The sequence below is a fragment of the Durio zibethinus genome, chromosome 27, assembly GCF_047325235.1.
Source record: "Durio zibethinus cultivar Kanyao isolate XHJ-2024 chromosome 27, ASM4732523v1, whole genome shotgun sequence".
Taxonomy (NCBI): Eukaryota; Viridiplantae; Streptophyta; class Magnoliopsida; order Malvales; family Malvaceae; genus Durio; species Durio zibethinus.
Genome location: NC_143188.1, coordinates 3,670,292 through 3,683,695, shown reverse-complemented (window position 1 = coordinate 3,683,695; position 13,404 = coordinate 3,670,292). Strand labels below are relative to the sequence as shown.

General features: G+C 30.6%; 2 protein-coding genes across 3 annotated transcripts; both read left to right on the top strand.

The window, feature by feature from the left end:
* Window positions 1–4,167: 4,167 nt before the first annotated feature.
* Window positions 4,168–10,651, top strand: LOC111280213 (quillaic acid 3-O-glycosyltransferase CSL1-like). Of its 2 annotated transcripts, XM_022867412.2 has the most exons (8): window positions 4,169–4,825; window positions 6,264–6,371; window positions 8,132–8,260; window positions 8,357–8,569; window positions 8,897–8,996; window positions 9,166–9,347; window positions 9,426–9,776; window positions 10,007–10,651. In XM_022867412.2, exons 1-8 carry the CDS (start codon window positions 4,211–4,213, stop codon window positions 10,553–10,555), a joined length of 2,247 nt encoding a protein of 748 aa, XP_022723147.1. In that variant the 5' UTR covers window positions 4,169–4,210; the 3' UTR covers window positions 10,556–10,651. The 2 variants fall into 2 exon arrangements, with proteins under 2 accessions (XP_022723148.1, XP_022723147.1); XM_022867413.2 differs by lacking the exons at window positions 8,132–8,260; window positions 8,357–8,569 and having other exon boundaries at window positions 4,168–4,825.
* Window positions 10,652–12,485: 1,834 nt separating this feature from the next.
* On the top strand, window positions 12,486–13,157 carry LOC111279101 (uncharacterized). The gene has a single exon (XM_022865999.2). The coding sequence runs from the start codon at window positions 12,603–12,605 to the stop codon at window positions 13,155–13,157; it is 555 nt and encodes a 184-aa protein (XP_022721734.1). The 5' UTR covers window positions 12,486–12,602.
* The last annotated feature ends 247 nt before the right edge of the window (window positions 13,158–13,404 follow it).

Genomic DNA, 13,404 nt, shown 5'->3' with positions numbered 1-13,404 from the left:
ACATTTTCCTTCGATATCACTTTCTCCCTTAATCACTTTCCTTTTCAAAATTTAATATTTCGTGAACCAAACACTCCATAAACACAACATATAAATCTGGTGCATTCATCAATAAACACAATATAATATTTAAAATGTTGAAAAGAAACAACAAGTGCAAGACCCCATAAATCACAATGAATTTTTGCTAAAGGTTCATCGCAATAATCATGGATAGATAAAAAAAAAAAAAGATAACCTGCTAACCTTTCTTAATTGACAACTATTGCAAAAAGAATTGCTAGCATCATTATCCTTGCAAGATATCAATTTATTCTTCTTAAAAAACTTAATCACTTTCGCATTTGGATGTTCAAGTCGTTGGTGCCACACATCATTACTGACATCATAAAATATATTTGAGAAGGCTATATCACCACACTCTGGAACTAATGCATAAAAATTGCCACATTTATTTCCCTTTGCAATTATTCTATTGGTTTTCCTATGCTTTATTATAAATCCATCATAAGAAAATTCAACATTATAAGGAAACTGTGAAGTCAATAGATAATAAATTTGCTTTGATTTTAGGAACAACTAACACATTATCTAGTTTTAAGGCATTTAATCCAATTTTCAAAGAAGTATTTCCAACATGAGCAATATCAAGATTGTCTCCATTTCCAACCATTATTTTATCATATCCAGAATAAGGAATGTAAAAGTTAAGCTTACCACAATCTAAAGCATGTGTTGAGTTGCTCTAATGTCGGGGATCCATGTATAATCTTGGCCATCAGATAGTGAAAGTGCAGAAAATGCTATTTCAGGTTGATATGTTTGATTGAAATGCTGTCAGCATCGAATAGCTGTATGATTTGGCTTTTCACATATGTGGCACATTACTTTGGTATCTTTTCATTTATTGGATACTTGATTGTATAGATCATCATTTGAAGCTTGTTTGTTAATTTCACGATTAACGTAATGATTAACTTGTGTAAACCCACGACCTCTAAAATTAAAGGTCCATTGTTTTCCACACCTAGAAAATCTCCCTTTTCCTTATGCTCTTTGTGTCATAAAGGCAGTATGAATATTTGCACCTCCAAAGGAATCTTCATGACCATGAATACTTTTCATTGTTTCATGGCCTTGAAGAAAAGGAACCAATTCTTTATAAGAAGGAAGGGGTGGTTTTAGCATGCTAGTGACAAATGGCTCATATACAGAGTCCAATCCTTTGAGAAATCCAAATACCTTTTAACAATCACTAACAAGACATCTTAAAGCAACAAGATCATAAAAAATTTCTTTAAAAGCATCAATAAATTCAATCATAGTTTTAAAATTTTTTCGATTATGTAATTATAACTTTTGATTTAAATAATATTCTTTTTCTTATAATCCTTGTGCAAAAGAATCCAAGAGAGCATTCCGTATTTTTGATGTCGTACCAAGTCCAATAACTAAACTAAGGACTTCATCAAATAAAAAGCCAGTGATCCATCCGTGAAGCAAACAATTTGATCGTTTCCATTGATTGTAATTTGGATTTTGAATGCGCTTCACCTCTCTGTCGATCTCATTGCTTGAGATATATTCTTTAGGCATCAAAATAACTCTCATCAACAGAGCCAGTCATCTCCTTACTTTCAATTAAACCTATCATTTGAATTTTCCACAACATAAATTTATTATGACAATTTCAAAGATATAAAATTTTCAATATTAAGGGTTGAAGAGTATGTATGCTTTTCCTTTGAAGTTGTCATTATGAATGAGAGAGTAAGTTTTATTCTGGAAAATGTCTCAAGGTTGGGATGGCTTTGATACCATGCAAAATTTTAGAATGTAAAATCTATTGATCAATCACCAACCTTCCTTTTTTTTTTTTTGTGCTTTTTACATTTCATCAATGGGGTTTTTATATACAAGAGAAATATATTCAAATTAGATACGATGATTTGTATATTTGTATTATGTAAAATATTAAAATTCGTGTATTTGTACTATATTTTAAACAAAAATTACATATCATAATTGGTATCGACAAAAAAATATAAAATATAATTTTTTATTTTATTAAATTTATATACAATTATTGTTACAATTTTAAAATGTGTCACCTTCGTATTTTATTTTTGTATTATATTCGTGTCATGTTTTAAATTATCAAAATTCAAACGGTTATATTGATCAAATAATAAATATAAACAAACGGTTTGACTATAATCATAACTTCACAAATTTCACCATAAAAAACTAATCTAGGGTTTAAATGTTGAATCAATAATTGTAAAATATAGACATATATAATTCATTTTTCAGTTAAATACCTTATGCTAGCCATCTCCAGTGGGGTTCTTTGTCTTAAATTGTTTGAAAAAACGTTGTCACCGGATTATGCCTACCTTGTCCCGTTTAGCAAGATATTTATCATGATTAAATTATGATTTTTCAAAACTGAATCATCAAAATAAAATTCTCAAAAAGATTAAATGATCAAATGCGCAATTTATCATAAATGAAATGATTTTTTTTTATTTTTTTTATATATAACATGGTTAAGAATATTCACATGCTTTGTTGAAGTAATTTTTTCGGATAATTTTAAAAATGAAATCTAAATACTCTCACAAAAACCGAACCCAGGTTGATAAAAGAAGAAAGTTTCTTCTCTTACCAAAGAAGAACGATTATAAATAATTGAGTTATATATAAAAGCTATCATTTGCCAACTCAACTTGAGTTGTAGCCTATGAGGCTATGATATTGTGGCATCTTTTCACCTTTAATTTTCGAGAAGATATACTACTCAACAACTAAAGTGCAAGCTTTCGTGCTCCAATTTTTTCCTTTCATCATTTTTTTTTAACTTAATTTTATTACTAATTTTCTTATAATTTTATATTGAAAGAGTAAACTATATATGAATTATAAAAATGATTTGGAGAGAATTCAAATACTATTTATTTTCTGTGAATTATATTACTCCAAAGCAGTGTTTATTTATTTAACTTAGAATTCCTTATAATTTTTTTTTTTTTTTTTTTTTGCATTGAGTTAAGAATTTCATATTTTTAAGTTATTTTCATTTTGACATATTATGTAATAGGAAACATCGTTTTCATCGTTTTAGAGAGCAAGCGAGTTTATCTTTGACCAAAAATCTCATGCTAGTACTACAGCTGCTACATATCTATTTGTAAATTTATTGAAAGAAAAATGTATTACCTAATCAAATTGATAAATTATCAATAAAATTTTTAATTTTATAAGTCCATTTAAAAAATTGATATATATTTTATTTTTAAATTAATTTTTTAAATATATCACTTATAAATTTTACTGTCAAAATGTTTTATAATTTCTAAATTAAATTGCCTATTCTATTTGCATTTTGCAACTCTTTAATTTATTGAGACTGTCCACCAGGATTCGAGACATTCAAATACCATGCGCAACTTTTGCTCGTAAGCTTAGAAGAACTATCCTTTCTGTGGGCTAAATGGTGAAAACTACAAAATTCGTTGTCACTTGATTTTCATTTCTTTGCCTGTCCTTGTCCAGTTCCCTGAACCCTCCACGTTTCTCTCAAATCACGTCATCTTTCTACCGACTAGCCGTATTTTTGTCCACTTTAATTCTTCTTTATTTCATTTTGGTCCCATTTTTAACAATGGGAACTTCGTTATATCTCGTATAATTAATATTTAACAATGCAGTTAATTATGATCTTAAATCTAAATATGATACAATAACAAAATTTTCATTTAAAATGAAATATTAAAATAAATTTATAATTAATAAAACAAAAAATATTTATCAGACTCATAATTTCGTAAGTTGATTTAATAATTTCAAGAACATATATAAAAAATGGACTTATTAATATAATTATATAAAGATTAACGATATAAATAATTACTGAATTATAATTAAATATTTAATATAATATTTAAATTTTAAAAATTTTTAATTTTATATTTCAATTATAAATTAATTCAGCAATATAATATTCACTCTAAATATAATTAATTTAAAAAAATAACCCGATAAACAAACTTTTAAATATTATATTAATTAATAGATTTATAATTTAAATCACATAAAAAAATTTTAAATTTTAAATGTCATTTAAACCTTTACTATAATTAAGATAACATTAAAATATTAACCCATTTATATAATGAAGGTGATGAGAGAAATTTAATTTTGCCAGGACATGATCAAGCAAATGAAATTACCACCCCAGATGGAGACTCTTCCCTTCAATCTTTGCAACCCCAAGAAAAAATCTGCCATAATCAACCGCTCTTACGCTCTCCTCCATTCCATAGCTATAACTTCCCTGATTTTCTACAGACTTTCTTCTTTTTTGCATTCGAGACGACCTTCTCTCCCTCACCTTCTAGTCTTTGCCTCTGAGCTTATTCTTTCTTTCCTTTGGCTCCTCAGCCAAGCTTATCTATGGAGGCCCGTTTCTCGTCAAACATTCCCTGAAAGATTGTTGCAAGAAAAGAAAGATGAACTACCGGGAATCGATGTGTTTATATGCACTGCAGACCCCGAAAAGGAGCCGCCTTTGGAGGTAATGAACACTGTTGTATCCGCAATGGCACTGGATTATCCAATAGGGAAGCTCTCGGTTTATGTTTCGGATGATGGAGGTTCTGCCTTAACATTACATGCTATGAGAGAGGCTTGGGATTTTTGTAGGTCTTGGCTTCCATTTTGTAGGAGATTTGGGATAAAAACCAGCTGCCCCAAGGTCTACTTTTCAAGGTACGATGATGATCTAGGGGGAAAAGTATACGAGGAAGAAAAAGAGAAGATCAAGGTTTGAACATATTTTCTGGACTCCCCTTATTTTTGCTATACAGTTTTAGTTCCTCTTTTCATTTTGGAAACAGACAGATTAGTTCAATTTCAGTCAAGAATTTTGTGCATTTCATCTCTATATATGATTTGTCATATTTTATGAACCACACTAATTTTGTGTAGAAGACGTTGGTTTTCATCTTTGGTTCCATATTCTTCCTTGTGTGACACTTTTTAACGTGTGACGTTTGATGTAGGTGCTTTTTGATAGATACTAGAATGGTACCCCTGCTTCATGGGGATTTTTTAATTTTTATAAAATATAGTTTAAAAAACTTTTTCTTTTTTAATTTTTAAATTTTTTAAATTAAAAAAAGAGTTTGAAAATCTTATATCTAAAGTTTTTTATATGATTGCTAGTATTAAATGGCTGTTGTTAATTTTTTTGTAATTTATTAAAAAATCTCAAATCTAATATTTTTAGTTTTTAAAAAATATTTAAATTTTAGATATGATAATTTTTTAAAGAATTTTTATTATTTTTTGTGAGATCTTTTAGTTGATTTTCATGTAAATTATTTTTTCAATTGATTATTTTTAGTTGCAATTTTTTTTGTCTTAATAAGTGACTAAAATTTAATATGTTTGTTAGTTTTAAAATTTTGAAGGATGTTTTTTTTTTTTTTTGATAAATTAAATATATTTTTTTGGATTTTTTATTATTATTTAGGTGCATGTTTTTTTCTTTACAAAAGCTTTTGAGGGCATTGTAATTGTCAACAATACATCATCGACTCAACTCCTATTATATTTTTTTATTATAATTATAATTAAGTAAATAATTTTTTGAAAATTTTTTTTATTTAAAAAATTTTCACATGATAAATAAAGGGTTCATCAAATGTTAACATATTAACCATTAAAAATATTTTTTAAAAAATTAAAAACAATTAAAAATAACACATGGGATTTGCCACATGTCACAATACTATCCTTTAGGGATAGTTTTTATATATAGGATATAGATAATTCTTAGTCAAAGTATTTTTCACAATTAGAATTTGCTTGATAGGGTGAATAAAAAATTGAAAAGATAAAAAAAAAAAAAAGGAAGATAAAATGAAAATGAAAATATAGAAAAATATATAAAAATTTCATTGGAGTGTTAAACAAGAAAGATAAAAATTTGAAAAAAAAAATTATTTCACCCTTTGTTCATTAAGGTGAAAAAGATAAAATTTAAACATGATGGATAATTGTATAAATATGCAATATTACTCATATTTCTTACAATTTTTTTAATTTGAAATGATTTTTTTTTTAGCAAATGTGAAAATTGACAATTTTTTCTATTTTTAAAAAAATTCTCCCTTACTAAGAACAACCAAAATTAATTTTTTCTATTTTTTTCATTTAATAATAATTGATATTTGAGTTTACAAATAACAATGGTGCAGCAAAAGTACAAACTCTTCGAAGAGCACGTGAAGATTGCAGAACAAAGTGGAAGGATGCTCGTTGAAACCAGCATTTTGAATAGTAAAAATCATGCAGAACATATCGAGGTACTTTCAAATATTTATCTCTGTAAAGTATATATAAATTGCTAATTAATTGTTGGCCATACTGTTCTTAATATTTTTTGTCAGTCTTCTAGTGATTGGTACTTTTGGGGGGGAAAGGGACAGTGGAAGAGACAAGGAGTAGCTTTGATAGGAAAAAAAAAAAAAAGAGAATTTGATAATTCACTTGAGGTAATGGTTTTGTCGTCCAATGTATTTAAATAAAAAATAAAAAAAAAAGTTGTGATTATTTTTTTTAGTTAGATATGGTTGATCATTTATTAAAATATATTTTTTTAATAAAATTTTATAATTAATTAAAATTTATTAAAAAAATAATTTTATAATTTATGAAATAGTCTAGGTTCAAGAGTCGATTACACGTGAAGAAGAATTAGCACTTTCACAACGTTTGTTTGAAAACGGTATCACTTAACTATACGTTATCTTTTGATTTTGATAAAAAACAGTCTCATTTTCGGTGTTTGAAAAATAATTTTTTTGATTTTTTCATTTATTGAAAATTATTTTTTTAATTATTATTATTTATTGTTTCATTTTTTATTTGAAAAAAAATAAATTAAAACTTTTTTATTGAAATAATTTTTAATAAAAATTATTAAAAATAATCTAGCACCATTGGTCGTCGGCCGCCGTCGCAAGTGACCGAAAAAAGCTAAATCACCTAAAATATTTCCCTCAACCCCCTAAACACAGATCTAGCCTCTATTTCATAAAAAAAAGCTCCAAACGATACAGATTTGGCCTAAAAGTTTCTGTCAAAAATTTTTTTGTGTTTGTGTGTTTTTTTTTTTTTTTTTTTTATGTTGGTGCTAGATTTCCCTACTTGGGACTATGGTTTTTTAGTTCTTTCTTTTTTTTTTTTTTTTGATGAAAGCTTTTTCTTTTTTATTTTGACAAAAAAAAAAATTTTTGCAGAGTTTTCTGGGCTTTTTAATCATGGCTCCTCCTCTCTCTTAATCGTGCAAGAAATGAACTCTATTTATAGAGTTTTTTGAAATTCAAAATTTAGATTTTTTAAGATTCAAATCTCAAATTTTCAACCGACATGGTAGACTTTTGGTGGTCGAGATTCACACTGTCAAATTAGGCAGGCGACTACCAGTGGTGATTTTAGACTTTAGGGAGAGTGCATTTAATGCACTCAAATTTTATCAAACTAAACCGGATAAAAAAGAAGAAAAAGGAAAAAAAAAGAATAAAATAATAATAAAATATAAAATGTTGTTTACACACTCCTTTGAAATTAGAGGAAAGTAGGATTCAAAATTAATCATTCAATTTGAGTAGTTTTAGATCAATTTATTACTTTCCTATTCATATATTTATTCATATATGATATCCCATGCTATTATATGTTCGGGTTTAACATGTAAAGACATGGGGCCCATCGGCACATTTTTTCTGGCTTTGCTAACAGTACCATGACCAATCCTCCAGCTGATCAAAAGGACCCAAAGTGATAAGGACCAAAGGTCCAGATAGAATTCGATTCACAAATTACGACCCAACAGAGAACTGTGGGTGTGATTTTTAATTTGATAATTTTGAATATAATATAAAATATAATAACACAAAAGTTAAAATTCTAACAAAATTTTGTATATGGATTGGAAAATAATAAAAAATATGTTTTATATTTAATATGTAGGATACGATAATTTTCGTATTTTACACTTATCAATACCTGAATTTTCAGGTCAGGTGCCATGCCTGACGATGCATTGGAAATTATTTTGCAGGTAATGCAAGATGCATCCCAAAATGCAACCGACACTAATCAAGCCAAGATGCCACTTCTTGTCTACGTTTCTCGTGAGAAAAGCACTTCTTCTCCTCACCATTTCAAAGCTGGAGCACTCAATGTTCTTGTAATTCCTTTATGCCTTTTTCCTAACATATTTGTCAAGCACAACACAACTGATTGTCAGGTTCAAAGTTGATTTTTGTTTTTACTTTCATTGCAGCTTAGGGTCTCCAGCATGATAAGCAACTCCCCTTATATTTTGGTATTAGACTGTGATATGCGCTGCAATGACCCAACATCCGCACTACAAGCAATGTGTTTCCACTTGGATCCTAAAATCTCTTCCAACCTAGCTTTTGTTCAATTCCCTCAGATGTTCCACAATCTCAGTAAGATGGATATCTACGATGGCCAGTTAAGATCTATATTCTCGGTACGTAGAGGATGAATGATCCCTTGGCCTCAATTGAACCAATTGTGTTTTTTAGAATTGTAGAATTGCTAATTCGTATATTCATATTATACAAACACTAGTAATTCATATATTTGTATCTTGTTTTAACTGAAAATTATTTATTCATATAAAAAATACAAAATACATATTTTAGCTTTTGTTAAATTCATATATAATTTTTATTAAAATTTTAAACTATTACTTCGTATCTCATTTTATATCATTTTCGTTTCGTGTTTCTCAATAATCATGTTATAATTGATGCCGGATACGGTTTTAATCACAATTCTTGGATCTCAATCTTAGGTAAAGTGGCCTGGTATGGATGGATTGCAGGGACCAATGCTATCTGGAACTTGTTTTTACATGAAGCGACAGGCATTATATGGAGATGTAGTACGAGAAGGTAGGTGAAAAAAATCCTGTTAAGCAAAAGTAATGAGGGATCTCATCATGTTGAACTTGAACAATGAAATAGTTCTACTTGGATTCAGTGACCAATGTATATCCAAATTTAAGAGGAAAAAATTACTAAGACTATGGCATTATTTTTTTTTTTTTCATTTTGAATCCAGATATCGACCCCATTCAGTTAAAACAATATCTTGGTCCATCAAATGAATTAGTCAAATCACTTCACCGAAGCAACCATCACAATTCTGCGAACAACAATGACTTGCCAATCAGCAGATTGCTAGAAGAAACCAGGTTTTTGGCCTCCTGCACATACGAGACAGAAACTCAGTGGGGAAAGCAGGCAAGCATTGGCATTCATAATTCAAATGCTACTTTAATGTGCCACAAATTCTCATCTTTTCTTTCCTTAAAAAAGCAGGTTGGATTCTTGTATAATTCTGTGGTAGAAGATTATTTTACTGGGTTAAATTTGCACTGCAAAGGGTGGAAATCTGTCTTTTGTAATCCCCCAAGGCCAGCATTCTTGGGCACAGCTACAACAAAGTTGAATGACACATTATTGCAAGGTGCAAGGTGGAACTGTGGGGTGTTTCAAGTTACCCTCTCAAGGTTTTCTCCTCTAATTTATGGATTAATATCAAGAATGTCTCTGCTGCAAACAACGTGTTATGCTTACCTTTCACTTCAGCCGCTCTATTCCTTGCCCATGTGGTGTTTAGCTACTATTCCTCAACTTTGCCTCTTAAATGCCATTCCACTGTACCCCAAGGTAAGTTCATTAAAAGAAATTCTTTCTTTTTGGCAAATGGATTTTGAGGATATGAACTCAAAATTTAGTTAAATTGATTCATGTAATCACTTTTAAGATGTGGCAACTAGTAGGTCTAGAGTTTAAATTTTAACAATTGCAACCCCTTTCTTTATCTCCCCACTACAGTCTCCTTTATACCAAAAATGGATTTTAAGAATCTGAATTTTCTCTCTTTCTTAATTACACAGGTTTCAAATTCTTGGTTTATGATCTTCTCATACATTTTTATCATGTCACATTTTAAACATTTGGAGGAAGTTCTATCAACGGGTAATCCAATCTGGACATGGTTGAATGAACAGAGGATTTGGATGATGAAGTCAATTATATCTTATACCATTGGAAGTTTGAACGCTGTGTTGAACTGTTTTGGTTTGAGAGAAGCTAACTTCGTGCCCACAAATAAAGTTGCAGATGATGAGCAAGTCACTTTCTACCAAAAGGGGATATTCAATTTCCAAGCATCAACCATCGTTCTTGCTCCATTGGTTACATTAGTCACCTTGAACATGATTTCTTTCGCCGGAGGGGTTGCCAGAATAATCATCAAGGGAAGTTGGAATGAGATGTTTGGACAAATTTTCCTCTCATTTTACATCTTAATGGTACATTACCCTATAATTGAAGGGATGATGTTGAGGAAGGGCAAAGGACGGATTCCACCTTCAGTGACCCTATTATCTCTTGCCATTTCCATTGCATTCCTGTGTTTTGGATCCTTGATTCTCATGACTTGAATTCTCAAGTTCATCTGCTGCTATTGTGACGAGGGAGGCAGAAATTTTTTTAATAAGAGGCTGCCATGAATAAATCTTTTGTGTTTTTGGTGCTTTTGTTCAAAGAATTTCAACGCGTAATACCGTCATTTTTGTTAAACAATCAGGACTAAAAATATTCAATGTAAGATTTAACTTTAGGATGATTCTGTATCAAACTTTTGTTTAGTCAAAATCAGAATCAAGGATCAAAACTCACACTTTAAGGATATTCAATTCCCAAGCATAAATTAACCATCGTTCTTGCTTCATTTGGTCTTTCGACCTTAATTGTGGGTTTTGATCTGTAAATGATGTTCCTTTTCGTTACACCGAACTGATTAATCGGGGACATTTTCTGCATGTAAGGCTAATGCAACTGGGAGAAACTCCATTTCAATGATGGAGTTTCTGGGGGGAAATTATAAAGGAACTTCCAGCCAAGAAACATTAAAGTTAGCAATTCGCTCTTTGCTTTAAGTTTTGCTTTTCACATGTCCATGTATCAGTCAAAGCCTCTTAATTAATTCTTTTGAATTAAGATGAAATGGACAATGAATGAACTGGCACTACAGCACTTACTTTGTGGTCATTGACGCCCATCTTCCATTTGTACTAAGACTGGTTAACACATTTGATCATAAATTTAAAAATGAAAAAAGCAGCTGTTTCAAGGGACAGGGTCAAAGATTAAGTATCTGGCCGTCTTAGTCCTAAATTACCCTTCTAAAACGAAATCAGGATACACTAAAAGACATAAGGAATGTTAGAAGATTTCCAAATAAAAATAATTAATGGGTTACATCAATTTATTCTTTTTTGAACTTCTCCCTTCTTTCCTTCTAATCTTTGATTAGATTACAGACTGGTGTCAGTTGTTTAGTTGGAGCTAGCTTGAATTAAATGAATGAGATGAAGGCATTAGGCTAATAGGACATGAGCCTGATCAAAGAAAACTTTAATTTTTTCCCCTTATTCGATGATGAAGCATGCCATCAGGTCACATGAATGCTGCCAATTTATTAATTTGCTCCAAAATTTTTCATAAAAATTGAAATCTGGAAATATGTCACGTGATCTCCCTTTCCCCAATTCATCAACGAAATCTAAATAAGGTAAACAAACGAGGTGATACTGAAATTGGAAGTCCATTTTGCTTACTATAGGGAGTTGTTGGAGAAGGAATTTTTAGAAAAAATCTGATTTTTTTGCTTGCCTTTCAAAACCCATTTGAAAACAATGTCAAAGATGCTTAAACAACGCGGTTTGATAATAACTTTTGTTTTTCATGCCATGCATCACGCAATTTCAGTATTATCTCCCCTCCCTCTTGTGAAAGATCCGCATTCACATTTAAAATATGAGGATCAAGTTATTGAAATTAGTGTATATATATCTTTCTTTCTCGTGAACAACAAATATTGTATGCAAAAATAAGTTTACATGATATGAAGTTCAAAAGCACAATTAGGTTTCACAATATTCTCCAAGATAGCAATGATAAAATTTTCTCCAAAAATTAGAAAACAAAATACCCTTTATGGTATTTCTTGAAAACGTTTTTGGGTCATTTTTCACTTTCTACTTGTAGCTTAATCATAAAAATCAGTATGTTAGTCAATACTAAGAGTCCCAAGAGAAGAGGTACCGCGTTGAGAACCTGGCTGAAAGGAACATGAGCACTAATCACAAGTTCACAACCAAATCAAAGTCTGTGAAAGAGAGATTAAATTATATTCTAAAATGGATTACTAAAGATGATTGATACATCATAAAGCCGACTGAAAGGAAATGTCCTAATGCAAACGCCAAAACCTAGTCTTTTCTAATGCAAATACAAAGAAAATGCAGTGACAAAGCCAATGTCTTCTAATTGTCTCTATGTTCCCTTCTTTCCTTAACCAACACCATTCTCTCTCTCTTTTTTTTTTCTTTCTTTCTGAGTATTGTTTAGCTAATAATTAATTAAGAAGTCTTTCTTTGTTAGAGTAATTAGCCAGAAAAGTTTTTGATAAATTTCGAGTTGGGGATGGAATCAGGGAAACAAGGAAGCTCTGATGCTTCGAGTGAGCGAAATGATCGGGTTGATCAAGTCAAAGGCGACACCGCTGCAACCATCAAGCGCTCTTATGAGTGCATCTTTTGCAAGCGAGGCTTCACCAACGCTCAGGCCTTAGGGGGACACATGAACATACACCGAAAAGATCGAGCCAAGGCCAAGCAACCAACCAGTTCTTCAGTTCCGATTGAGCCAATGACTGAGGACTGCATGAACCTTGGATATGTTTCACCAAACCCAACTGAACCATCAAAGTACTACCCGGTTTTGGAGGTTGCTGATCAAAGGAATTATCTCATGTGTTTTCAGCCACCAGTGTCTAACCCTAGACTTCCGCATGGTTATTATGATTGTGATTTTCTCCCCCCTGCCCGGTCGCAATCTTTGACCACGAACGAAGAGCTTTTGGGTGCAAATCTGAGCCTTCAAATTGGCCCTACAAATGTAGATGATAGTGAAGTGAGAAGGGAAATCACGAAGGAAGATGAAGTGGATTTGGAGCTTCGACTCGGACACGATCCATAGTACAGTAATGTTCTATCCATAACCATATATTCTAGAATTAATGAATTTTATTGTACAGTGAAGAAATTGTTTCGACAGGTACTGTTTCATAGGGCAATTTGATTTTATGAAGTTCTATTTTCAGCGCAAAACATTGTTTATCAGGTTCTTCCTTCAGATATTAAGAATTTAGAAATGATTGTGGACGTCCGTTGAGATTGGATTGAAGAGAAAAGGGGTTTCTTGTTTGGGAATTAATTGAGACCAA

Excerpts from the sequence above, each read along its gene's own strand:
- LOC111280213 (XM_022867412.2), top strand. The coding sequence starts at position 4,211 with ATGATCAAGCAAATGAAATTACCACCCCAGATGGAGACTCTTCCCTTC. Across the intron at positions 8,261-8,356 it reads CTGGAGCACTCAATGTTCTT|CTTAGGGTCTCCAGCATGAT; the intron begins GTAATTCCTTTA and ends CTTTCATTGCAG. Across the intron at positions 8,570-8,896 it reads AGTTAAGATCTATATTCTCG|GTAAAGTGGCCTGGTATGGA; the intron begins GTACGTAGAGGA and ends TCTCAATCTTAG.
- LOC111279101 (XM_022865999.2), top strand. The coding sequence starts at position 12,603 with ATGGAATCAGGGAAACAAGGAAGCTCTGATGCTTCGAGTGAGCGAAAT.